The sequence below is a fragment of the Amblyomma mixtum genome, chromosome 6, assembly GCF_055824585.1.
Source record: "Amblyomma mixtum isolate Tamu chromosome 6, ASM5582458v1, whole genome shotgun sequence".
Classification (NCBI taxonomy): Eukaryota; Metazoa; Arthropoda; class Arachnida; order Ixodida; family Ixodidae; genus Amblyomma; species Amblyomma mixtum.
The window spans coordinates 95,709,810-95,734,819 of NC_143017.1; the positions used below are offsets into that span (position 1 = coordinate 95,709,810).

Consider the following 25,010-nt stretch of genomic DNA (forward strand, 5'->3'; position numbering starts at 1 on the left):
GTTACTAGAAACATTGTGAAGTTCGTTGTATTGCACATAACGCATAAATGACGATGGCCACGTTTCTTTCACGCGTCTAACTCGAATTTTATTCTCTGAGTAATTCCTCTCGCTCAAGGAGCCAAGTGAGCCGGGCTTACAAAGAAAAGCCACGACATTTTCCTTTGTTTTCTTCCTCTTTACTTGTCAGTTGTTTTTCTCAGTTGTTCATGCTACATATAAAATACGTAGAAGAAATACTGCTGAGAAATAAAACGCTTCACAGTTGCCGACTGTACGCAAAAAAAAAATTAAATTGCAAAGCGCAGGATTAATTGCAAATGCTTAGCGCCATCTTGGTATTGTGGGCGTCTCTTTGTGGGACTTGTTTCCCTGTCTTTAACAGCCGTTAAGTTTGTTTCTCCACTCATCAGCAGCTGCCCCAATTTTACATACTTGTTCACCAATATCGGCCAGAATAATTCCAGCATGTTTCGTTATATCTGCGAAAAACGCGTCGGCAAGAGACAGGACGTTCGTAATAGGAGACCTATATAGCTTGTTTCGCTTCCACAGCCCGAAGACGTGGAGATGCGATATTGGTACGGCTTCTGAGAACTGTTCACATTTTAAAAAAAGGGTAATTATTTCAGGTGAACGAGCAAGCTTGAACTACGTGCTCGAAAAGCGCACGCATAAATGATTATGCCTATACTGTTACTTGGCTGACTGAAGAAACCTGGGAATGCGCGAAGCCATTAAAAGCGCGAAATTTGTTTCTCTAAGAGACATCAACATGTTCGTTTTACCGCAAATGCTCTATCAGGAGTGTTCGTTGCTTCAGCTGCCAAGAAAATATTCAGACCACCAGAAATGCTCCATCCGAAGAAAATCGTGGAAAATTTTTGGCGCTATTTAAAGGTACTAATATAATCTTAAGCGGCGCGGCGCCTACAAGCGTGCACGCGGCTTATCAAAATTTTTTAGAAGCATTAGAGGTATTTTCACGAAGTCAGTGATGACAGCTTCGTTCAGAAGCCCCGCTGGACAAAATGGTAGGGTCATTTCGTGCCTAGACAAAAAATAATCGGTCTTCGAGCAGAAGAAATAAATATGAACGTCGACGAGTTCTACGCTGTAGCCGGGAAATGATCTCTGGCGCTGTTAATTTTTCCTTCTCTCACGCGGAGGAGCGTTTTGCTGAAGATCGCCACAGTTGTGTTTTTGTTGGGAAAACGGCTTCGATTGATAATAATTAATTGACTATAAATGTGTTTAATAAAAAAATTGTGTAGCTAATTTGTGAGCGTAAAAGTGCGAGGCGTGTGGTCAAATTCCTAGAGTTTTGTGCCATTCTTGTTATTTTTGTATAATAGGGGTTTCTAATATACACGCACAGATTTCCAGATTTTTCGCGACAGTGGAGCGTGATGTGGGTCTGAAAGGATTTAAAAAAAAATGGGGCTCTGACTTATAAGGATACATTGTACACAACGCCAAATAATCGCAACATGGCTTGAATAAAAACAACATCAAATTAGGGCGCGTGATTAGACTTTCATCACTCCGATCCCTAAAAGCCCGATGCCCCTGAAGAAAGGTAGTAACGTCTAGCAACCTAGACGACACGCGTGGAACGGTTTTCGATAAGTTTTAATCCTTGGAGCAAGCCTTGCGTGGTGGTAAGCCTCTGTGGACTTCGTGAATAAAGGCACTAAAACTATACTATACGACAAAGCAACTCCGAGTAGCCACGCAACAAGCCACGAAACGCAATGGTCGGCTATGACGGGCTTTCACTCATCCGTCGAAATCCCGCGAGAACGGCTCGCGGGTCTTGCGACAGGAACGAATTCCACCGGACGATGGCCGTTAGGGAGGTCGGCTGCAACCTGGGACGTAGGTAACCCGCTGTTGCTAACCACCCAGCCCTGCCGGTCACCTAGGCGTGCTTCTCTGCCATTGGGAGGTGTGGCCAGGCCCGCAGGGGCTTCCCGTCAATTCCTGTACACACGCGATGGAAAATGGGGCTGTGCTACGTCGTGCGTCTGACATAGTGCCAAGGTCGGTCCATGAAGAAGTCCTTCCACCCTAACGCCTTAGTGCGGAGACGAGGCAGAGTGCAAAGGCGGAGATGGGCATGTGACATACTCCGCGCGGAGTCATTGCGAGCGCTTTGGTCTTTCTTGTTTGCTTGATGAGGCGGCCCGGGGGACCCGGTGCCAAAAACGTTTATTAGAGCCGCGGTGGCGAAAGCGTTTATTAAGTGCGTCACCTGAAGGAGGCCGATGAACCTATTATTGCATCAAGCGCGCTTTACTGATGCAAGCGTTTTTTCTTATTTTTGTTGCTTTTTTGCTGGAAGCGATGAAAAAAAACAAACAAAAAAACTTAATGCTTTCTTATGAGAAAGCACTCCCACAGCACTACATTTTGCTAACTAATTAAAGGTGACATTAAAGGTTTCTCTGATCACTACGCTTACGCTAATGCTTTTACGAAATCAAGCGCGCAAGGTACGCAAGATATCAGATGCCGTTTCCAGGTAAACCGACTCGGCCTGACATCGAGTAGGGCTGGATGCAAACGAAGCTGGACACACGGACGAAGGTGTCAGATTCTGTGATTAAACGGTATCAGCTCTATGGCTCCACGTCTCAATTTTAGGTTTAGGTGAAGTCATTGCCACGTTTAAAACATGCTGCTACTACGCTCAATTAATCGGCCTCGTAGGTCGAGCGAGAAGAACTTGTCGGCAGGCTGGATTATAAGGGCATGACTCTACCCGACGCCGACTCTGCGTTGACCTCCACCTATCCCCGTGAATGCTGACGAGTCGACAGAAGGGAAACAAAGCGATAAGCACACATTGCGCGAGCACGCACGCGCAAAGGCTGACTTACCAAGCACTTAGTAACTGTGCGATACTGAGGGCCGTTAGTCAGCGCCATCATTCCGAAAATTCATAAAGAACCGTCGGTGCTTATTTTAAGTTAGCGCGGAAAAAGTTTTCTCATTGGAAACACGGTTTTGTGTCACGATGTTGAGCATCAATGAAAAGAGCATGACATCAAGTGTTTATACGGAGTTAGGGCCGCAATGAATAGCGGGCCGGCTGGGTACATTTGCGCTTTACCCGCTGCCGGGGCTTTGTAAAGCCTCACAAAAATCGAGTAGGCAAGTCTCGTATTAAGATATTTAGTGCTGCACTAATGTGCGTACGATCGTCGGATACACGTGCGTCTACCGGACTAAGGAAGCCGTGCCGTTAAAATCTGTCGCGGTCCGTTTTTACTTCTCTTATTATCGCTCAACTAGAAAATGTGCCTAGTGGCAAACGCATCTGATAACTGTCATCATTGTGCTAGCGTGGCCTGCATTCACGGCATATAGCTGGTAACTCCCTTGAGCTGGATGGAATACAAGGCAGCACGGTAATTTCTGGGTACTCCGATATGACTAGGCTTCGGTAGTAAAGTGCCACCGTGCGCATCCCTTTCTATTCACGCAGATTAATCTCTGGCGCTGATCAAGAAAACAAGGCTGATTAAAACCTGGAAAAAGTTAGTTCACATGCATATAATTGGGGCCGTCGCGGTGAAAGACGCGGGTTCGATCCCGGCCGCGGCGGTCAAATTTCGATGGAGGCGAAATTCTGGAGGTCCGTATACTGTGCGATGTCAGTGCACGTTGAAGAATTCCAGGTGGTAGAAACTTCCGGGGCTCTTGACTACGGCGTCCTCATAGCCTGAACCGGTTTGGGATGTTAAAGCGCACAAACCACAAACCGCAGATAATTGGAGCGGGCAGGTCTGGGGAAAATCACGTCGCCATTGCAAGTTCCAACATAAGATTTCACATTCACAGGATTGCCAATAAGAAAATGTTATCTCTGGACATAATTTGCGGTTTCCTTTCGTTTTCGTTAAACTTGGTCGTGACGTTGGTTGTGACGAAAGCATCACGAAGAAAGCAAAGGAGTAACCGCCCACGCACTACTGCCGCCTGCCACTTATACTGGCGCCACACCACTTCGGTCACATTAGTTGGGAAGTTACACTTCGAAAAATGACTACTCCAAGGGGTCGCTTTGTGGAGACCATGGCAAAAAATTCCGCACAAAAGCATTCAGAGCATGTTTATGAACGCCACTTTTTTCATAATGTGTAAGATTTTGCTATAATAATAAAAAATACCGGAGGATTCCTGTGCTGCGCTTATGAGTTCACGCGATAGCGCACGCCGTGTGGTGCGTCATCTGATGCTGATGCGGCTCTTTAGGTTCTTTGACGCGTCATCTGCTGTCCATTCTGGGGATTTTGACCCCTTTGAACCCCCCTTTTTCAATTTTTCATATTTTTTCATTCCTGTAATCGACACGTTAATCATTTACAATGATTTTATTAACTCCTCATCGCCTATCACACACCAATTAGTCATCAATCACCTGAAATACAAATTACCATGATAGGAGTTTTTTTTTTACGCACCCCCCTTTATTTCCGACACGCCATGGCGAGTACTACTACGCCGACCGCTTGTCGACGGAACGAGCTCTATACGCCCATCGCGTAATATATCCGAAGACCACCCATGTCAGTCATATATTTTTTTTTCTATTCATGGTTTTGCTATCGTCAAAAGTGTTTCACACTGGTTTTCTATGGCAGTCTTAACTACTCGATGCGATTGATAGAAACACTTTGAAAAAAAGATTTTGTTACATGTCTGAAGAATGGACAATGAGCTTCGATATTTCTATACCAGCGTCTCAAAGCTTTCCAATTTTCGAAATTTTTGTCCGAGAATTTTGGAAATGTTATGGATGACGGTTCCATGCAAAATTAGGCAACAAAAGCTGTCATCTATTGTTGCCAATATCTTCTGTAAGCCGCTTCTCTTTTTAGTTTTTAGTTAGTTTTGCCGCCGCGGTGGCTCAGTGGCTATGGTGCTCGGCTGCTGGCCCGAAAGACGTGGGTTCGATCCCGGCCGCGGCGGTTGAATTTCTTCGGAGGAGAAATTCTAGAGGCCCGTGTACTGTGCGATGTCAGTGCACGTTAAAGAACCCCAGGTGGTCGAAATTTCCGGAGCCCTCCACTACGGCGTCTCTCATAGCCTTAGTCGCTTTGGGACGTTAAACCCCATAAACCAACCAAACCAAACCAACCAATCTTTTTAGTTTCTTTTTCCTCTTAATTTACCTCTCTGGTTATTATGTGCATTGATTTTGTTACTGCATCTGTTTTACTGACTTGTTGCTAGGTGGTTAATCGTTTACCAACTATCTCAGTAATTAAGCACAGTTTACAATACCGACCACCAGCGTCACGACAATGCGTAAAAACCCCGAATTTTCGTCTATTCACGCCGCCATTTTTAATACACGGACATGTGATGAGTCGAGTCCGGGCTGCTGTCCACGTCGAGGAACTCCTTTGATCCCAACCCAGCGTAATTAACAGGAAAGGTTTGGCTACACCTGTGACAAGTTTCTCAACTGGCAAGATCAACGAGTTCCGATTGGCGCCGCATCCAGTCCGGCCGTGTCATGCGGGCGAAAGGCAACCAAATAACGGCAAGGCCTGTCCATAAGTGGGGCATGGGCATGCGGTGTCTTTATGACAGCAAGTGGCATCATGACAGTGTTTCCGCGGCAACAGGCTTGACGTCCTCTCCCACAGCCTGCGCTGAGGACGAAGGGAACAGAAAACGAAATTCCACGTTACAAAGTACTGCGCGACGGAGATGCGAACCCAAGAGCCCCAATTCGAAAACTCGCTAATGACTCTTTCATGATGCAGCGCGCGCCGCGTCCAAACCGGCTACGCTTGCGATTGGTTCATCCCGGTGTGTATCTAAGGGAAGTGGATGCTTTGGAAAAGGGGCTGACTGTGGTCATGTGATCGAGATGAGGAGGGGAGAGGAGCTGCCGCGAGAGGCGTGCATGCAGTATACGTACGTGGCGTCTTAGAGCCGGAGGACGGCGAAAGGCGTGCGGGATTTCTTTTATATCTCTGCAATTATGTGCCGCTTTCTTGAGAAAAAAAATGACATATGCTGGTTGGAGTTCGGTGGACTAAAAAAACAAATGATTTGTTGGAGACACAAATGAATATAGAGGCGGTACTCTATGGATATGCTCACACCCATTAAATGAAACTGAGAGCGTGCTTAGTCTAATGTTTAGAGGAATCCTACAATGTGGAGCGGATTTGTAATAAGGCAGGAATTAAACATTAAGATCCATCGAAGCGCAGTCACGCGGGTACAAGGGAAATCTAGAGAACCTTCACAAAGGGTTCTTGCTTAGATTGAGTTGTTTGTTTCTCCTGGCTGCCGCGTCTAAAGGCATCAGTTGAGGGGATTCAGCTATAAAGAGGAAATACATCACACAATTGCTCCCTTTCATTTTGAGAAGAGTTTCGTTCTCCGGAAAACGGAATGCAATAGGCCTAGCTACCTTACGATTACTCTACCTGGGCGCGTCACAGGGACTTGAGGAATTGAAAAAAAGTACAGCGTTGGGTGCACATAAAGAGAAAGTTCAAGAAAATATCCCATTTCTTTTAGGAAATTTGAAAAAAAAAAATATTCTCGTGTTACCAAGAATATCACGTAAGCGGTACTCGACACCTTGTTGCTTAAGAAATGTAATAATTTTTGCAATCACGTTAATCCAGCTGTCATTTACGTTGCCTCATGAAACGGAGTGCTCGAAAGACAGTGTTAGCAACGCGTTAAGCGTGAAGGGCCTGTTTATGTGAACGGACGTACTAGGACCCGAATATTGTGCTTCCGATACCCTTTGATTATTTCAGTGAACATATCTCATAGCGAGTTTGAAGTAGCTGGTTTTCTCTTCCACACAGACTCTGTACGGTTGCCGGACTGACCATATGGTGGCATCATATATATTTAATAAGCAATGCAAGATCACTGTGTCTGTGTCTAGGACTGCTTGCTAATTGTGTCTTTAATAGCTTCTAAAAGAAGAACGTTGTCGCACTCTTTGTCGTTGCCACATGTTGTCGCACGGTCTTGTTTCGAGCCCTAGGTCACTAGTAAATCACGCCAGTATACTCTCCGTTGTGTCGTTCGAGCGCCGTATAGACACGCCTGTGGACAACTGTACAAGGAGGAGGCACTTTCATGAATTTTGGTTCATCACGTAAGCATAAACTTGAAGCGTGCAAGAATCTCGCAGTCGAATAGAAATCATTGTAGATTTAACTTTATTTCGGCTTCATTCTGATCGCATCTTTCATTTAAGAGTGCTAATAACAATGCTATCTATTACAATACAATAGGGCGCCGTGTTGTTGCCGGGTTTTTTAGTATCTCATCTAATTAATTCGAAAAGAAATGTTTTGGGCAGCAGTTTTTCGTCTTCATGCTTTTACCTTACGCCATACATATCGTGACGATGAAAGAAAACAGAATGAAAGAAAGGAGAAAAGATATAAAGCGAACAAGAAGAAAAAAAAAGAATTCCTTTTAATAAACGCATTTCAATATGTAAACCCTTGCAGTTTCTTTTACAAAGCTTGAGCCGCTCTGAGAAGGCTTGCTTTGTCGCTTACTTTTCAGGTTTTAACTCATTTCGCAACTTCCTCCCCTAACCGGTTCCCCTCACTTCCCCGAAGAATTTTGCACGCCTCTATTGGGCGAAAAATAAAGCCTCACCGTTTCTGACCAGAGAGAGGGCAAGGCTTTTTCCGCAGTGCAAACATAGTCCAGAACCCATTGGTTGCGCAACAAAGTTCCCCTGGTCTGTTTCAGTTTCTATGAGAATAATCAATTGTTCCGGCTTCTCGAAATGTTGCAACCCAGTTTTATGATAGCACGCCGTGCTCGTGACAGCTAATTTACAAGACATTGCTCAAAACTTCCGTGGAAGCCGGATTTGTTCGGCAACTTTCGGAGGGCGTCTTATCTAGTGAAAGTCGTTTCTCTTTTTACCGGCTACCTTCAAGTGTAAAATTGGTTCCACCTTTAGAAGAGCTTACCTTTGCTTTGCAACTCCTCGTTTAGCAATTTTGATCAATCTGCTTACGGTCGTGATGAGCCTACAAGAGGAATTGTTCATGTCTAAAAATTTTCTAACCTAGGATGTCAGAGAGACTTGAGTTTTCGCGCTGTTTATTTCTTCGTATCATGCGTGCTTCTCGCAGATGCAATTACACAGCGTTGAAAAGATGAAAGAATACTACCTTCGCAACTAGACCACTTTTTCTGCCAGCTTTGTGTTATGAAAATTTTGAATATAAAATCTCCTTCCCGACTGTACGCTTCCACACAACCGCAAGACACATTTAAGATGGCTTTGTCTCAGCAGGCAAAAAACAGAGAAGCAAAACAACGAAAATCTATTCTATAGTCTGCTGACGGACAAGCGATCTTACAAGCCCCCCCTACAATAATGCCTCTCAAGGCGCTGTAGGTACCTTGAACAAATAAAAATAGAAAACCTCATAGAACTCTTGATGCAAAAATCTTCATTTCATCATAAGAGCTTGTATACGTTGCTTGACCATGTGTATAAGAAATTTATCGAGAGATCTTGCATTGCATTAGACAACTGGAAACTGAAGCCACCTCACATGGTACTGGATTTTTTTGTCTGGCAAGCCATTCTTGGAAACTGAACGCCGACATCTCTAACCACAGGTTCTAGCTCGCTTGAAACACAATCCCTAAAGAAATCTCACGCTTTCATCTCTGTTCTCGTCGTAAAGTTGCCTAGTCTCATATAAATAATAGCATACCGTTTTATTCGTCAACATAATCGAATATGCCATGCGCGTCGTGGGCATGTATTAATCCACTAGCGCTGTGAAAAGATGAACAAAAAGTAAAAACCGTAAAGATAATTAAGAGCGGTTGTCCTGACAATAATTGCGCTGCAGCAATTTACAGCTGTGAAATGGATGCGATATAGTAACGTCCTGCTGTGTCAGTAAGGAAGAAACGCGCTAATGATGCGTAGCTAAAATGACAATGTTCACTTTGTGGGCTTTCAGACTGCCCCTAGCGTGTAATCTCCACCACCAGTGCGGTAAGTGTCCAAGTACGCCCAAATAGTGTTTTATCTGTGTCACATCTGCACACTCAAGAACACAAGGTGAAAGGCTAGTTGGTAGACTTCGACAACGAACACAAAAATACTCAGTACATCTATTTTCAAACTTTTGACCCAAACAGCGGCGTTTCCACCCGCAGTAGTCTTCGAAGGCGAAACCTGTGTAAAGTAGTCTACACGCCCCATGCAACCTGGTTGAGGACATGCGTCTCGTCATTTGCTTCCTAAAGTGGAGTCCATATTGTCAAGCCGACTTCATAGTTAGACTTGAGCAAAACAGACGGGGATGAAAGAAAGGGTAATGCCCACACGAGTGCTTTCTCTGCAAGGCGTGTCATGTTTACGAGGTTCTCATCCATTAGGCTGCGCAATTTTTCAGTCTAGAGTTTTCGGCCGTTACATGCAACAAATGGCTTCCTGTAAATTGCCAGAGCCCCGAGAAGCAAGGTTAATCGCCAAAATGCCATGTCTCTGAATATTTCGCACCGGCGAGAACCACCATTTTTACCCCTTCACCTGGAGTAGCATGGTGCGTGTTGCAGTGACTTTCGGGCCGGCGTGGTTATTCAGGTCTGCATCTCCTTTTCTGCCTATGATGTAGGATGAGTCAGCAGAGCAGCAGTACAGCAGCGGAGCTTGGGAGTGCGTACGGCAAGCGGTCCTGCATTCCCGGTGCTTCTGGTGTGCGTGAATCTCGTCTGTTGGTTGCAGTCAACCCGTAACCCAATATATTTTCAGCCGGAAATTCTCGGGAAGCTAAAAGCAACGTATGGTTTGAAAATTCGTAAAAGTGATAACAGCCATAAAGATGAAGTAATATATTAGAGGCGTTCACATGACGTCAAGGGCGCCAATTTGTGGTGCAGAGCGCAGGTTCAGATCTGCAAACCACAGCAGGTGGGGATTGGCCGATTGCATATGCCTTCAGAGTTTCGCCTCCCTATAGCATCCTTTCACTTTGTTCCTTTTAGCTATGACTGGTCGCGGTCGGATAATGATGTCGCTGCTTGGTGGCGGTCGCATTTTCGGTCTCGCAAGTTAGGAGCAATGCTTGAAGCCATTCTGCACTCGGCCAGCCGACTCTCAGAAGTTTTGAATGTCTATGAGGTCTGCTAGCGACGACAGAAGGTTTAGCACGTTTATAGTAGATTGGAGTCTCTAGACGTTGTACCCTTAGTACAGATTGATTGTTTTTCCCGCGGCTCCTCCCGAAGTCTTTTCCTTGCTTACAGACATTATGAGCACCGTGAGTGAGTGAGTGAGGGCAAGACAGTGCCCTTGGGCGCCATCTTGCTCTCGTAGGCTAAAGCAAGATGTGGAAAAGGCGTAAACGACGAATTTAAGGAAACGCAAACAATGGTGTGCCTTTAGATTGCTTCATGTTTCTCTCTCGATGTCTTAGTTTCGTCCTTCGGCTATGTTTTCCGAAAGAAGATCGTTTCGCAAGCTGACGAGATCCTGCTGAGCGCACGCCGCCAAGTTTTGCAATGTGGGTCGTGGCAGTCGGTGCGTCAGAGCTCCGGAGTGAGGAACATGGTTCGATGCTTGCGTAAGATGCTTGGCGTTAGAACAAACACAGTGCGTATCGTTTATCGTTTTAGCTTTCTCGATCTAAGCGATGCCCCGTCGCACTGTGCTATAGGGAGCTGCCAACTGTGCATTCCCGAGTCGACGTCGGAAGCGGCCGGGGAGCGAAGATAATCGTTTTCACCGGCAGCCGTGGTATGAATGCTGCTATGAATGCGACTTTGTTTGATTCATTTTTGCTTCGGAAAATGAAATCGAGTTCTGCTGTTATCTTGTGTCATGAAAATGTCTATGAAGCATATTCAGCATATGCGTAATGAATTGCGATGCATGAAATGTGATTTTGTAGGATATCATGGATTCTGTATTTTTTGGTATAACATTGAAAATTATCATGACCACGTTTTCGTGTTGCGTTCCACCACTCTAGTGGCCTCACCGCCAACAGAATTTGCCAATAATATTAATAATAGCACTACTTTGACATAGCAACATTTCGATTTCCTTAGGCATGCTATCGCATCACCTTCACATAAATTTAGCTCGAGACAGCTGAAAAGCAGCGCCCTACCAGTGGGGGGCGAATTGGGAGCGTACCATGGTAATATATTGAGCATCACGCAAAGCGAAAGCGGCATCAAGACACATGGAGATAGCCATGAGTGAACAGTCCCGTGAGACTGTTTTGTATTCCATTTCCTACCGACATTTGCTTATTCCCATAGTCATTAGAAATCACAATGTTTTACCAAGACTTGCAGCTGCATAGCTTCCAACGTTGGTAAACGTCTGTAAAAGATTTCTTACAGTGTATCTTTTTTTTTCGCGTAAAAATGCATACAGCTCACTAAGCCACATGTCACTGTGAATATGTCGATTAGTCTGCAAGTTTGATCTCGTGTGCAGCTGATTCAAACTGAAGTCTAGAAAGACGGTTCAAAACTGCGCTATTTTAAAACTTGTTAAAAGAAGTATACTTTCAAACACTCTTTGGAGGCGCATCTGTGTGAGTGAAGAGCCCCATAAAGAAAGAAACAAACTGAACAAAACAAAAAAAGAGAATTTTGCCGTAATATCTTATAGAGACAAGCTTTCACACGTCTTGAATAAGGTTTTCCACCTAGCTAATCTCGCCCACAATTTTGTCAGCTCAGAAGTTGATGTCTCCGCCATGCGGACAAACTTGTCCCCGCTAAAAAGGGTGAAATCTAACATTAGCTAGGCGTATTTCTAGTGATTTCTTTCAATGTGGACTGGCCGGCGCCCTTCTCAGGTATCTACCTCACCTTTCATATTTATGTAAATAACGATGCAAAACGACAGAACAGAGTGAAACAGTGATTAGAAGAAAAATTATGCTGTTTGCTTTGAAGGCGCTTTTTGCAGAATGTCCGTGTCACGTGGACAGCATTATACTGAGAAAACTGACGGAGGCTTCGATATTGCTCAAAGGGAACACTACATAAACATGCACCGCGAATCAGACGGGCACATCTATTTGCATCATAGCAAAAAGGGTGCCAGCCAGTTTTTGAACAATTGTTAATTTCTAGAACACAGAGTGATAAGCTTGCCAGGAAAATTGTGGAGATGAGTGCGATTGTGCAAACTGTATCCGGATCTGCACGAGAAGCTTCTGTGATAACGCGCGAAGATCTGACATTTATAGCGTCAGTGGCGCGCGGATGATGGGAGGTTATTTGCGCAATTATGTCCCTGTGTATGCATCGCCTGTCATCAATGCAAATTCAATTGGAAGTTCAAACTTTTCCAAATCTCTTCAATCCATCCAACTTTCATTGTTGTGCTAGATATATATTATTCTTAAATTCCACATAGGTTTCGGCACACTCTCCGTCGAACCAGGTGAAATGACCCTAACTGCATAGCTCAGGCTCAGAGACAAATGGCTAGTATGTGCGGGCACTAGATGGGACTGGTGTCCTTTTGTAATTAGTCTCTGAAGGAGTACCTAACGGTTGGTCTATCAAGGGACTAATGGTTGTGGCTATCCCATTAATCCCAAAGAAAAAACCCTAATGCACCTTTAGCGCTTTTGATTTAGAGTGTAGATAGCAAGCCCGGCTTGTCATGGGCCGAGGTCAGGCTCTCGTAGGATTAAGCTTAGTAACTTTGTAGTATACTACAAGAACGACGTGGGCAAATACATCACTGCAATTTTCACACGGAAAGAATCTAAGTGCTTAATCCTCGAAGAAGATGTGTTGTATTGAGGGAACTAGTACTAGGATTCGTCTAGGTCTATGCAGAGGCGGTGGAGGGAAGAAAAGCGACACCTACCGTCCCTACGGGTCCTGGCAAGCCAGCTCGTGGACTGAGGCTCCGTGGGCAGCGGCAGGCCCGCGGCGGCTGCTGGCTGCTGAGGCAGAGGCGCCAGAAGCAGCAACGACAGCGTCGCGACCACCAGCACCCACCACTGTTGTCCTGTCCTCCTCCGAAGTGTCAGCGAGCGAGCGTCCGGCTCAGTTCGGCCACAGGCAACCACCGGGCACACCGTCCATGCTCGCCGCGGCGCCGACGTGGACGGCATCAGTGAGCCTGAGCCACGGGCGCACGGCGCACTACGCCCGGTTTCTCCGACGCTTCCACCGACACGGTACCCATTTCTCGCAGGAGAGCGGAATGCGGCTCCGAAACGTCGCTGCAGCGCCCACTTCTCTCGCTGGAACTACAGGCTCTACGAAGGACGCTCTTTCGAGGGATGCCAGAGCCACCTTTCAGGCATCGAAAAATCTTCCAAGGGCTGGCAGCACGTCCTGGGTTTTAATTAGTAGGGTTTCGTGCGCAGCCAAATCTCTGCAGGGTACCATCGCGGTGAAGAGGTTGTGGAGCTTGCGAGCTGCGCTCAGTTTTTCTTCCCAGCGCCCTTGGAACCCTGTTCACAAATGTATGTAGCAGACCTGCTCAGTTAACTTCTTAATCATTTGTTCATTAAAATCATCTACAGTTTACAAAAGTTACTTGGAGCTGAAATAGAAGCCATTAGTTGTTGTATAGTGCCTGACTAACGGCTTCGCGTTAAGAATCAATTAAGTGGGGTGAGAGCAAGAAATTTTCTGTGCACCACAGCAGGGAACATGGTCTTCAATAGCTTCGCACAAATCGTTCCTCCCGCCGAAATAAGTATTGATCCCGCCAGGCCGGTGCTAACCACGTGCTTCTAAAGCGATCCCGGGGTGTTCGTTGATAGCGGTGCAGTGAATTATTGTATTTAAGTTCAGTGCAGTTATGTTTGATCTGCTGATATTTTTCGTCTACTCGGATCCAGTGGTAGATTATAGGACGTCATGAAGAGAATGCACACCGTTGGCTGCTTAGGAAGGCTGAGAGCTAGATAACTGAATATCGATACCAGAGATCTCTTCAGAGCCCACGGGACCACGCGACACGCAATGATACTAAAATACACTTTCCTTCTACTGAAAAGAACCCGAACTTGTTTTACACTATAGTAAAATCCACCGTTTCGCAGAGGAGAAGAACGAATTATGGACGTGCAAGAACAGTGCAGAGAAGCGTTTCTCCCATTTCAAACGGGATGTCGCTTTCACAACCACTCCCCCAATAAAAAGCACGAGGACACTTTCGACGACAGGACGATCGACAATCACCACCTCCACCACCACAGTGTTCTCCTCGTTGTAGGCAGAGTCCACGCACACGCACCTACGTCAATGAGCTGCCAGAAAATTTTACGACGTCAATGCTGGTCGAAGAAAGCTTGCAAAATAGTGATAGAGAAGCACGCGTACTCTTCTCTCCGAAGGAGCGTGCTGCAGAGAACGGCGGCCGCCCCACGACGCCGGCGACGACTAACGAGCGACGTGCCCCGCGCGTCTTGCTCCCCCAGCGTCGCGCGCGCCTTTCTTCGCCCTCCGGGCAGCGAGGAGCAACGGCAGCGGATGAGGGAAGATGTCGCACCGGGCGCCACCGCCTGGTAGGGGAGGAGGAGGAGGGGGCGACCGCCCTGGTCTCTTCCAAACCCCATAGCGTTTGCCTTGCTATGAGTCAGTATCCCGCGATGGGAAGGGGTTCTTCCCTCGCTCCGGACCCCGGGGAGAGGGGGGGGGGGGAGAAGCGCGAGAGAAGAGCGGATCATCTGGGCCAGGAGTGAGGGGAAACGAAGGGAGCAGAGCATGCGCAGTGAGGCGCGAAGCGGGCGGGTCCTCCTCTCACCTTTTGCGCGACGCACGCGCGCCCGACCTCCCGGCCGCTCACGTCGCCATCTGATAGAAGCCGCGAGAACTTCCGCCCTTGCCATCCTCCGCACAGTAGCCGCTTTCCGCTTATACGCCGTCTGTAGTTTCTCGTTTTCGGAGGGTGTGTTTTCTCTTTTTAATTCAGTGTGAAAGAGCCGGTTCGAGAGGAAGATAAGCGTAAAAAGCGAGCGAAAGTGCAGTGGCCGAGATAGCTGGAGTGGCGCAACCTGCTGGCTTTCATGCATGAGAGTTTGGCTTTTAGTATTTGCACTGATTTCTTTCCTCACTGGCTTGCTTACGTTAGAAATTATAATGTGCGAAAGGTTGACAGCGTTTTGCGCGCGCGCGCGCGCAACACACACACACACACACACACACACACACACACACACACACACACACACACACACACAAACACACACACACACACACACACACACACACAAACACACACACACACACACACACACACACACACACACACACACACACACACACACACACACACACACACACACACACACACACACACACACACGCGCGCACGCACACGCGCGCGCAAATGAGCACATCAACCGGTCATAATTTCAAACACTTTCTTCCTTTTCACGGCAGAGATCACGAGTGTTCAGATAGCTGATTTCTTCATCTGCTTGTAACGGATTCTCAAGTAAGTTCCTAAGAAGGCACTGACAAAGGGGCACAAAAAGTGTGACTGCTGACGATTTTTCGATGGCCTGTAGAGGGTGCTCTACCGCAATAACACTACCACTGAGGAAAAGCAAGTTTCTTATGACTAAGGCGTTTGCAGTACCCGGGAAGGAACTTGCGGAATCGGAGAGGCATGTTATGTCCCTTCCAATGTCGCTACTGACCCGCCTGCTGCACATGTCATAAACTGCGCGAAACCAGTGCTAGCGTTTTCATTTTCCAGTTAGCAGTAAGAGCGTGTTCACAACGGTGGTTCACTGTGGCTGTGGGAGCTAGCCGCGAGGTGCTCACGTAGGAGAACGAAAGGTCTGGCGAGTGAGCGGCACAGAGAAGCTCGCTAACGGGAATCCGATGCTTAATAGTACGCAGAAATATGCTTTAGAACTGGTACTGCCACTGGCACTTATGATAATCATGGGTGAGCTTTGTACTGACCCTAATTACACTTCCAGCTCAGGTTGCTACTTCTCTGTCGAAAAAGAAAGATCGACTCCAACGAAACTACTAATTAGGCTAGTGGGTGTCATTTGCATCGTTTTAGAACTTCGTTGGCTTAAAAAAAAACAGCATTTTCTTGTGAGTACGACCCACTGACGAATAAAGGCGAAAGCAATCATATGAAGACACTACCTACGCAAATCGTACAGCTGACGCTTAGAGGAAGAAAGCTAGATCAGCGAGCGCTCACACCAAGCCAGAAACCCAGAAACAGCCTACGAAACGTTCCATAACCTGCATAAGTTCACTCAGAATTATTTCCGATTAAAAACAAAAAAGGACCATACGATTCACACAGCCGACATATATATACAGCTCAACGCTACCTCAGTAACTGCCGACGATTGTGACTGTGACGTTTGACAGCATCATCTCTCGCGGCGCCATTGATTGCCTCAGGCTATTTGTTCCCTGAAACACGTCACGAAAGGCCGACGAGATAGCGAGTGCCCCGGTTATGTCGCATCTCGAACACTCGAAGGCGACCACTCAAGCAAAACCGGTAGTGCAGACTTCGTGATTCGCCGATGCGAATGGGACCCAAGGGCACTGCTGATGCTGATGTTTACTACTGATGACTTTGAGCGTCTATATTAATAAATTATGCAGTAACCTGTGAACTGTATACTTTATTTTTATTTCGCCCTCACGTACGGATTGCAACAGCTGCGTTATTTCCCTTATTGATTCACGAAGATAAGGTGGTTGTTACCAAATCTAATTGTCTCTTTAGATGATTCTCGCCTATACTGAGGTGTTTGATGTAAACAGTTATTGTTTTTCTATAAAAAGTGAATAAGTGTTTGTTTCTAGAATGTCGGGCACGAGTATGAGCTGTTGCTGACGCACTACGTTCTTTTACCGCTGTTAATCAATGGCCACCTATGCCACATGCAGTAACAATGACGCTTAAGTGGCGCACAATATAAAACTGATAAGGTCGTGCAGAGAATAAAACGAAATGACAATAGCAGCAATTTCGACCTCTTGGATTATTCTGCCGCAGGAATTATCACCATCATCATCATAGTTCACCATCAGCTTGACTACGCCCACTGCAGGGTAAAGGCCTCTACCATGTATGTCCAATTAACCCTGTCCTTTGCAAATTGCGGCCACCGTATCGCCGCCAACTTCCTAACCTCATCCGTCCCCCTAACGTCCTGCCACCGCCTGCTACGCTTGCCTTCTCTTGGAATCCACTGCGTTACGCTTAAGGACCAGCGGTTATTCTGCCTTCGCATTACATGCTCTGCCAAAGCCCACTTCTTCTCTTGATTTCGCCTAGGAAGTCATTAACCAGCGTTTGTTCTCTGACCCACTCCGCCCGCTTCCGCTCTCTTAACATTACCCCTATCATTTTTCTTTCCATAGCTCGCTGCGTTGTCCTTAACTTAAGCTGAACCCTCTTTGTTAGCCTCCACGTTTCTGCCCCATCAGTGAGTACCGGTGAGATACAGGTGTTGTATACTTTTCTCCTGCAGGATATAGGTAAACTGCCATTCATGATCTGAGAGAACCTGCCATATGCGCTCCACCCCATTCTTATTCTTCTAGTTATTTCCCTCTCATGATCCGAAACAGCTGTCACTACCTGCCCTAAGTAGACATATTCTCTGACTACTTCCAGCGCCTCGCTACGAATTGAGAACTGCTGTTCCCTTGCTAGACTGTTGAACATTACTTCGGTTTTCTGCACGTCAATTTTTAGCCCCACCGTTCTGCTCTGCCTGCCTAACTCATTGATCATGCTTTGCAGTTCATGACCTGAGTGACTAAGCCAGCGAGTCTCATCAGCGAATTGCAGATTACTTAGTTATTCTCCATTAACTCTTATCACCGAATTTTCTCATTTCAGACCCCGCAATACCTCCTGTAATCAGGCGGTGAATAGCATTGGCGAGATCGTGTCTCCCTGCCTGACATCTTTCCTTATTGGAATTTCATTGCTGACTTTATGGAGGACTGGTTTAGGTTTAGGTTTATGGGGTTTAACGTCCCAAAGCGACTGAGGCTATGAGAGACGCCGTAGTGAAGGGCTCCGGAAATTTCGACCACCAGGGGTTCTTTAACGTGCACTGACATCGCACAGTACACGGGCCTCGAATTTCTCCTCCAAAGAAATTCAACCGCCGCAGCCGGGATCGAACCCGCGTCTTTCGGGTCAGCAGCCGAGCACCATAGCCACTGAGCCACCACGGCGGCGGTTTTTATGGAGGACTATGGCAGCTGTGCAATCTATATAAATATATTCCAAGATTTCATATAACACTCTTCTACACCCAGATTCCGCAATGTCTGCATGACAGCTGAGGTTTCCTCTCAGTCAAATGCTTTCTCGTAATCAATGAAGGCTATATACCAAGTGCTTCAGCGAACAGTATAAAAAAATTTCAAAAATAGGATTTTGGGGTAAAATTATAGTTTTTGTGGCATGGTTTTGCGGCATGGTCCGCCCGTCCTGGCGGACGGGTAGACATCAGAAGACCGAAGAGTCACCTTAAGTAATAAGCTGGTTAACTAATTTCTAAAAATTAACTTTTCAACTATTAGAGTTAGGCGCCTGGTTGCAATTAGAGGTCTGTAGCCGGTGGTTAGTAATAGCCATATCAGTTTTTACAATTTAAAAAACTCGATTACCCTTGGCGCTGTGGCTCGACAAAATTTGGTTTTTTCGACTAGTTACGTGGACTGGAGGGGTTGGTTTTCCTGCATGCTTTCAGAAGCGCATGTATTTTCGCACGATGCAGCCAAACTTTGTCTAGCCATAGCGGCGAGGGTAATTGCGTTTTAGAAATTCTAAAAGCTGATTTGGCTATTACAAACGGCCAGCTACAAATCTGTAAATACAACTAGGTGCCTAACTATACTAGTTAAAGTTAATTATTAAAGATTAATTAACCAGCTTACAACCTAAGACGATTCACCGGTGTGAAAGGTGAAAGGGGTTGGTCATATTCTGCGCATTTGTCTATCACCTGATTGATAACGTGAATATGGTCTATTGTCGAGTATCCTTTACGAAAGCCTGCCTGATTTGCCATCTGGTTGACTGAAGTCTAAGGATGTTCTGACTATTAGCGATTACCTTAGTAAATACCTTGTAGGCAACAGACAATAAGCTGATCGGTCTGTAATTCTTCAAGTCCTTGACGTCTCCTTTCTTATAATTTAATATAATATCAGCGTTCTTCCAAGCTCCTGGAGCGCTCGCGGTCACAAGGGATTGCGTTTACAGGGTGGCTAGTTTTTCTAGCACAATATCTACTCCGTCGTTCAATAAATATGCTGTTACCTGATCCTCACCAGCTGTTTTACCCCTTTGCATTGCTCCGAAGGCTTTCTTTACGTCCTCTTTCGTTACTGGCTGGATGTCCCATTGCTGTGCTCTACTGCCTCTCTCAGTAACATTCTGATTGCAATCGCTACTGTATAGATTTGTGTAAAACTGTTCGGCTGCTTTAACTATCTTATCCATATTGCTAATGAAATTGCCCTCTTTGTTTCTTATCGCATACATCTCCTTTTTAACTATGCCTAGTTTTCTCTTCACTGCTTTTAGGCTACCTCGGTTATTTAGAACATGCTCAATTTTCTTCATGTTAAACTTTCTTGTGTCGGCTACCTTGCGCTTATTTATTAACTTCGATAGCTCTACTAGTTATATTCTGTCTGTGGAGTTAGACATCCTCATGCTGTGGCGTTTCTTAATCAGATCTTTAGTCTCTTGAGATAGCTTGCCGGTATCCTGTCGAACTATCCTACCGCCTACTTCTACTGCGCATTCCGTAACGATAGCTACGAGATTGTCGTTCATTGTTTCAAAATTACGGTCGTCTTCTTCAGTTAAACCGGACAATATGTTCTGCAGCGAAATCCTGAATTCCTCTACGTTCCCTCTCAACGCTAACTCATTAATAGCCTTCCGCTTCACTAGTTTCCGCCGTTCCGTCTTCAAATCTAAGCTAATAGGAGACCTTACCATTATGTGGTCCCCAGAACGCACCTTTCCGAGTACTTCCACATCCTCTACGATGCCAGGGTGAGCGCACAGTATGAAGTCTATTTCATTCTGAGCCTCTACATTGGGGTTCTTCCAGGAGCACTTCTTGTTTGCTCGTTTGCGGAAGAAGGTATTCATGATCCGCTAATTATATCGATCTCCAAACTCTACTAATAACTCTACTCTGCTATTACTAGAAACTATGCCATAGGCACCTACAGCCTGGTTTTCAGTCTGCTTCTTGCCTACACTCGCATTGAAGTCGGCCATCAGTACAGTGTAGTGTGATTTTACTATGGTCATTGCCGATTCCACGTCTTCATAGAAGGTTCGAACGATCTGGTCATCATGGCCTGATATAGGCGCGTAGCCCTGCACCACCTTCAGCTTGCACCTCTTATTAAGCCTAAATACGATAGCTGCAGGAAAATATGCGCCTTACTTCTCCTTCTGGCAGCGCTAAGCAGAAGCAGGCTTGAGTGCCTGAACTCGAGTGTTGCGCCTCCTTCAGTGGTTATCACGGCTATCCGTTCGTCTTACCCTTTTTAATTTTCCCTGAAATTACTGGTTTTGAGAAAACGAACAAGGGCACGGCGGCCGCGTTTCTTTGGAGGCGGAACGCAAATGCGCCCGGTGCTGTACGATGTAAGTCCACGTTAAAGGGCCACTGACCAGGGTCCGGACATTTTTGAAAAACAAGCCCACTGCATAGTTGAGGCATCGAAGATAACCTCTGCAAAATATTAGAGCCATGCGCGCCCCGAAAAGCTGCGAAAATTCAAATCAAAGCCCGTTCGTTCTTTCCTTCCTTCAAAAACGGGCCCGGCCCACTACTCTGCACCCCGCTGACGTCAAGGGGGGCTACTTTCGCTAAAGGCACTCCATTGGTGCATCGTTCTGACTGACGGGGGAAGGTTGGGCGTAGCCTTGGCGTCGCGTCGTCTGCACAAGGCTTTCCGCAGCGCCTTCTGTTCTGGCTCATGCCTACAAACCCGCATGAAGGAACAAAAAAAAAAAAACTGCGGAGGGAGCGTGCGTCGACAGCCTTGAACCCTAGCCATAAAAAGTAAAAAAATAGTATAACATGAGGGAGTTGGCCCCCCCCCCCCCCCCCCCCCCCCCCCCCCCCCCCCCCGCCGTGATCCCGTCACGAGACGCTCTGCGTGCGCGCTCCCTTCTCAGTTTCTTTTCTTCTATGCGAGCCCCCCAAAACAAGGTTTTAATTAGTAGTGCAGCAGAGCCTTTCCCTCGCTCGCCCACATGACCGCTCCGCACACACACCCCTTATCTTTCGTGCATCTTGCGTACGCCTTGACTCCAATGAATGACATATGCTTTGGAGCGGAGAAAAGACACAAACACACAGAACACAAACACGCATGGAGAAAAGCAAACGGGCGGTTGCCGGGTCCGCGCTTCGCCGTGTGTTTCGAACACAACCGACTTCCGCCCCTCCGCTCGTGAAACGGTGGGGAGGCCTAAAAGAAAATGAAAAGGTGGCTCGTTAACTGGGAATGACAAACAGATGTATGAAAGGATGCGCTCGCTAACAAGTCTAGGTGGTCGAGCCGATCGCGCCTCTCGATCGTTCAGTGTGCGGAGAAAATGCAAAAACCAAGAAAAGAATTCTATTGAAGGCGGGGCCATGACGTCGCCCTGTGACGCACTCCACAGACACCACGCCTCCGGCTTACACCGGAGAACGAAGGGGTGATTTTGCCTTGCCGAGCCTACTCGACGAGGAGCGGGAGAGAAGAATTTCGAGGAGGGAATGGAAGGAGAGGAGGCTCGCTCAAAGAGAGGTAGAGAGTGTCTGCTGCGCTGGGGTGGGCACAGGCCCTTTAAAGATCCCCAACTGGTCGGAATTATTCTGGAACGTTCTACCACGGCACGTCTCTTCTTCCTGTGTTAGAATAATGTACACAATTTTGAAAATAGGCTTTTTGAGTTTGAATGATGCTTTCTTCTTCAGCGTAGCATTGTCAGCAGTGGAGTGCATTAGATTACAACTTAGACATGCTGGCTGAAAGCTGAAAGAACAGCTGGCTGAAAGGCACTCCATGCGTTGGGTGACTCCGCGCACCGTACGGGGAGAATTAAAAAACAAAAGGTGGGAGCCGGACGTTAATTCGATTTAATTAGGGAAATCGGCCACACAGGGCAATAAATCGAAGTTTCTAAGAATGCTCGCAACGTGTATATCGAGTTCCCACAGCAAAAAGACGAGTTCAGATTCCTCTTTACTTCACCTTTAATATTACTTGCGGTGGGATAGACGTCTCTGGATAATTAAGAAGCCTAAGAGTAATAGTTAAGAAATTGACTATTCCATATTAGTTAACCAGCCTGCGAATTAGCAACTCTCACCCGTATTCCGATATACGTACAGTCGGGGACAAAAGTCTCCGGACCAAGTGTTCCTCTAACGAAGCCGATAGCTCTGCTATTGGTCGGCGGCTGGAGACCACACTTGTGGAGGTAAAAGTTAATTTTTTGTTCTTTCATCTCCGCAAGTGCGGTCTCCAGCCGCTTTCTGATAGTAGAGCTATAAGCTTCGTTTGAGGAACACGTGGTCCGGAGACTTTTGTCCCTGACTGTACTGCACCACTGACAATGCTATGCCGAAAAAAGCCTCGCCTAACTTAAGAAGCCGATTTTTAACACTTGCGAAGTCTGAGGCGAGAGAGAGAGAGATAAAGAGAGGGGGAAAGGCTGGGATGTTAACCAGAAAGGTTTCCGGTTGGCTACCCTGCACTGGGGAAGAGAATGAGGGGATAAAAAGGGAAGAGAAGAGAGAAATAACGAGAGCAAAGTCACAATCTAACAAGCAAGGCAGTCTCTCGGAAAGACAGAACAGTGCCTTATGAGCCTTAATGGTAGTCGGCTGTTGTGGCCACGGGCCGAAGATCTTGGGCTCTGTGAAAGGGCGGGGATAATCGTAAAAAGTTGGGCAGATTCGGTTCACAGATCCCCAGAATGGGATGCGGTTGTGGAATCTGAGCTCGTATTTTTACCGCGGAAACTCCATCTACACGTTACGATTATTCTTAGAATCTTCGAATGATAATCCTGTGCTGCCCTTTCCTTTAAATGTCGCGCCTTTTTTTTTTCATTCTCCGCTGTAGGTAGGAGGAGTCAACCGACCTCTCAGCCAATTCCGTGGAGGCTAGCCGCTCCGCCATTGGCTTAGTGATGCGTAGCGATCAGCGAAAGGAAAAAAAATCACGCATATTTTTATTTCCGTGGGCCTGATTTGCAGCTATGTAGTCTCTGACTGGATCTATTTATTCACAGAAAACTGAAAAACAAAAACAAAATAAAAGCGAAAGCCAAGCCACCACGCGACTGCCAGAAAGGCACTCGACGCATTAGTTGAGTCCTCGTACCTTCAGAGGTGAGTTCAAAAAAAGGTGTGAGCCGGGACATTTAATCCGATTTAAATAAGGGAAATTGGTAGCACAGGACAATGCCTCGCAGTTTTTAGGAATGCTCGGAATGTGTGGCTCGAGTTCCCGCGGTATAAAGACGGGCTCCTCTTTAGTGCACCTTTAAGCCGTGGTCTGATCACGTCGTGTGACTGCCTGCGCATTTTTTCTCTCGAAAAGTCACGTGACGTTCTCGGGCTTCCGACTCTGCATGGTGCGCCTCTACTGCGTATACCTGCACTGCCGGAGAGGAAAAGTAGTCGAACAAATTAACGCAAGGTGTGTAACGAAGTTATTTGCTGCTATATGAATTGAATTTGTTGCCCGCGATAAAAAGAAATTCATTACATGTGTAATTCTCGACTCAGACTCCTGCGCTTGCGGGGCCAGTTGATGGGGCCCTGAGCCCAATCAGCAGTGTAAGACAAGAAATCATCTCATAAAGCCACACCTCGGTGCAGACAGTTTGAGGAGGCTTGGTCGCTAATTCTGTTAATTCATGGGTTATTTCAGATACCTATCTAGGTCCTCATAGTGGGCGTGGCGGCTGCTTCTAATTCCGGTGCCGGCGCCAGCACTATCAAGATACTGTGTCGGGCTGGCGTCGTTTCTAAGGCGTGCTACGAAACTGCATGCTTCTACCTATAGAAGACACACCACAAAGACCTACACTCTAAATGTCAATGCGCCTATATGGGAGTAAGACGAGAGTAAGCTGCCAACTAGTGCACACCCTGTTATGAAAGGGAGTGCCCTTACGAGAGGACAGCTTATCCCCTGTTTACGCCTTTCTGTTTAGACTGTAGGACGCTATATTTGGAGTGTCTGCCTGCAATCACAGGACAGCCGCGATGCACGCCAACCACAGAACCCTACTGCTATGCTGCCTGCTGCCCCCGAAGGCCTCATCGAGGCGTGCGATGAGGACCACGAAGTGCGATGATAGAACTCAGTGGCGGGGCGTAGATTTCTCGGGCTACTCCTTGAAGATGCCCGACCGGAAGAAGCAACACTGCACCAGTTTGGTGAGCCACCAATATTACCACGACTCTCAGCGATAGCGGGACGTGATGATGAGGCCTCGAAATGGCTGCTTCGCAAATGCAGCGCGCCAGAACACCGGGACGAACGCGAATTCGCAGCATCCCTCTGGGATCAAAAAGATAACGCAGTGCTTACAGATGCGGCGTGGGACCCTCGACAAACTGTGAAATACTTGCAGTGGTGCCGCCTCATGCTGTGGTGTCGCCTTATGGTGTTGCCTCATGGTGGGAGCCTTAAAGCTATGGTATTTCAGTGCTCTAAACTTGAGCTGTCACATGGAAAGCGCTCGCCCGGCTCTGCAGGTCACAAGTGAGATAAGAAGCGTAGGATATGCGACGAAAGGAAGAAGGTGCAAATAGGGAAACAGGTCAAAGCGGTGTTTTTTCAATGAATTCACACCTCCTCTGCGGAAAACTCAAAGAGTGACCTCATTCTAACACCTCAGTACGGAATACCATCGGTAACGACAGAGTTAATCTCGTAATTTGGCTGCGTTATTTGCTACCAGTAAGCAGGACTGCACA

The 25,010-nt window shown here is 46.8% G+C and overlaps 1 protein-coding gene across 1 annotated transcript in view; it reads right to left on the reverse strand.

Annotated features, from left to right (window-relative positions):
* Nucleotides 1-14,455, reverse strand: part of LOC149339761 (uncharacterized) — a 223,574-nt gene extending 209,119 nt beyond the window's left edge. Inside the window, exon 1 of the mRNA XM_089550561.1 lies at nucleotides 12,887-14,455. Coding sequence (XP_089406687.1) covers nucleotides 12,887-13,136 — 250 coding nt within the window. The 5' untranslated portion in view covers nucleotides 13,137-14,455. The remainder of the gene's footprint in view (nucleotides 1-12,886) is intronic.
* Nucleotides 14,456-25,010: the final 10,555 nt, after the last annotated feature.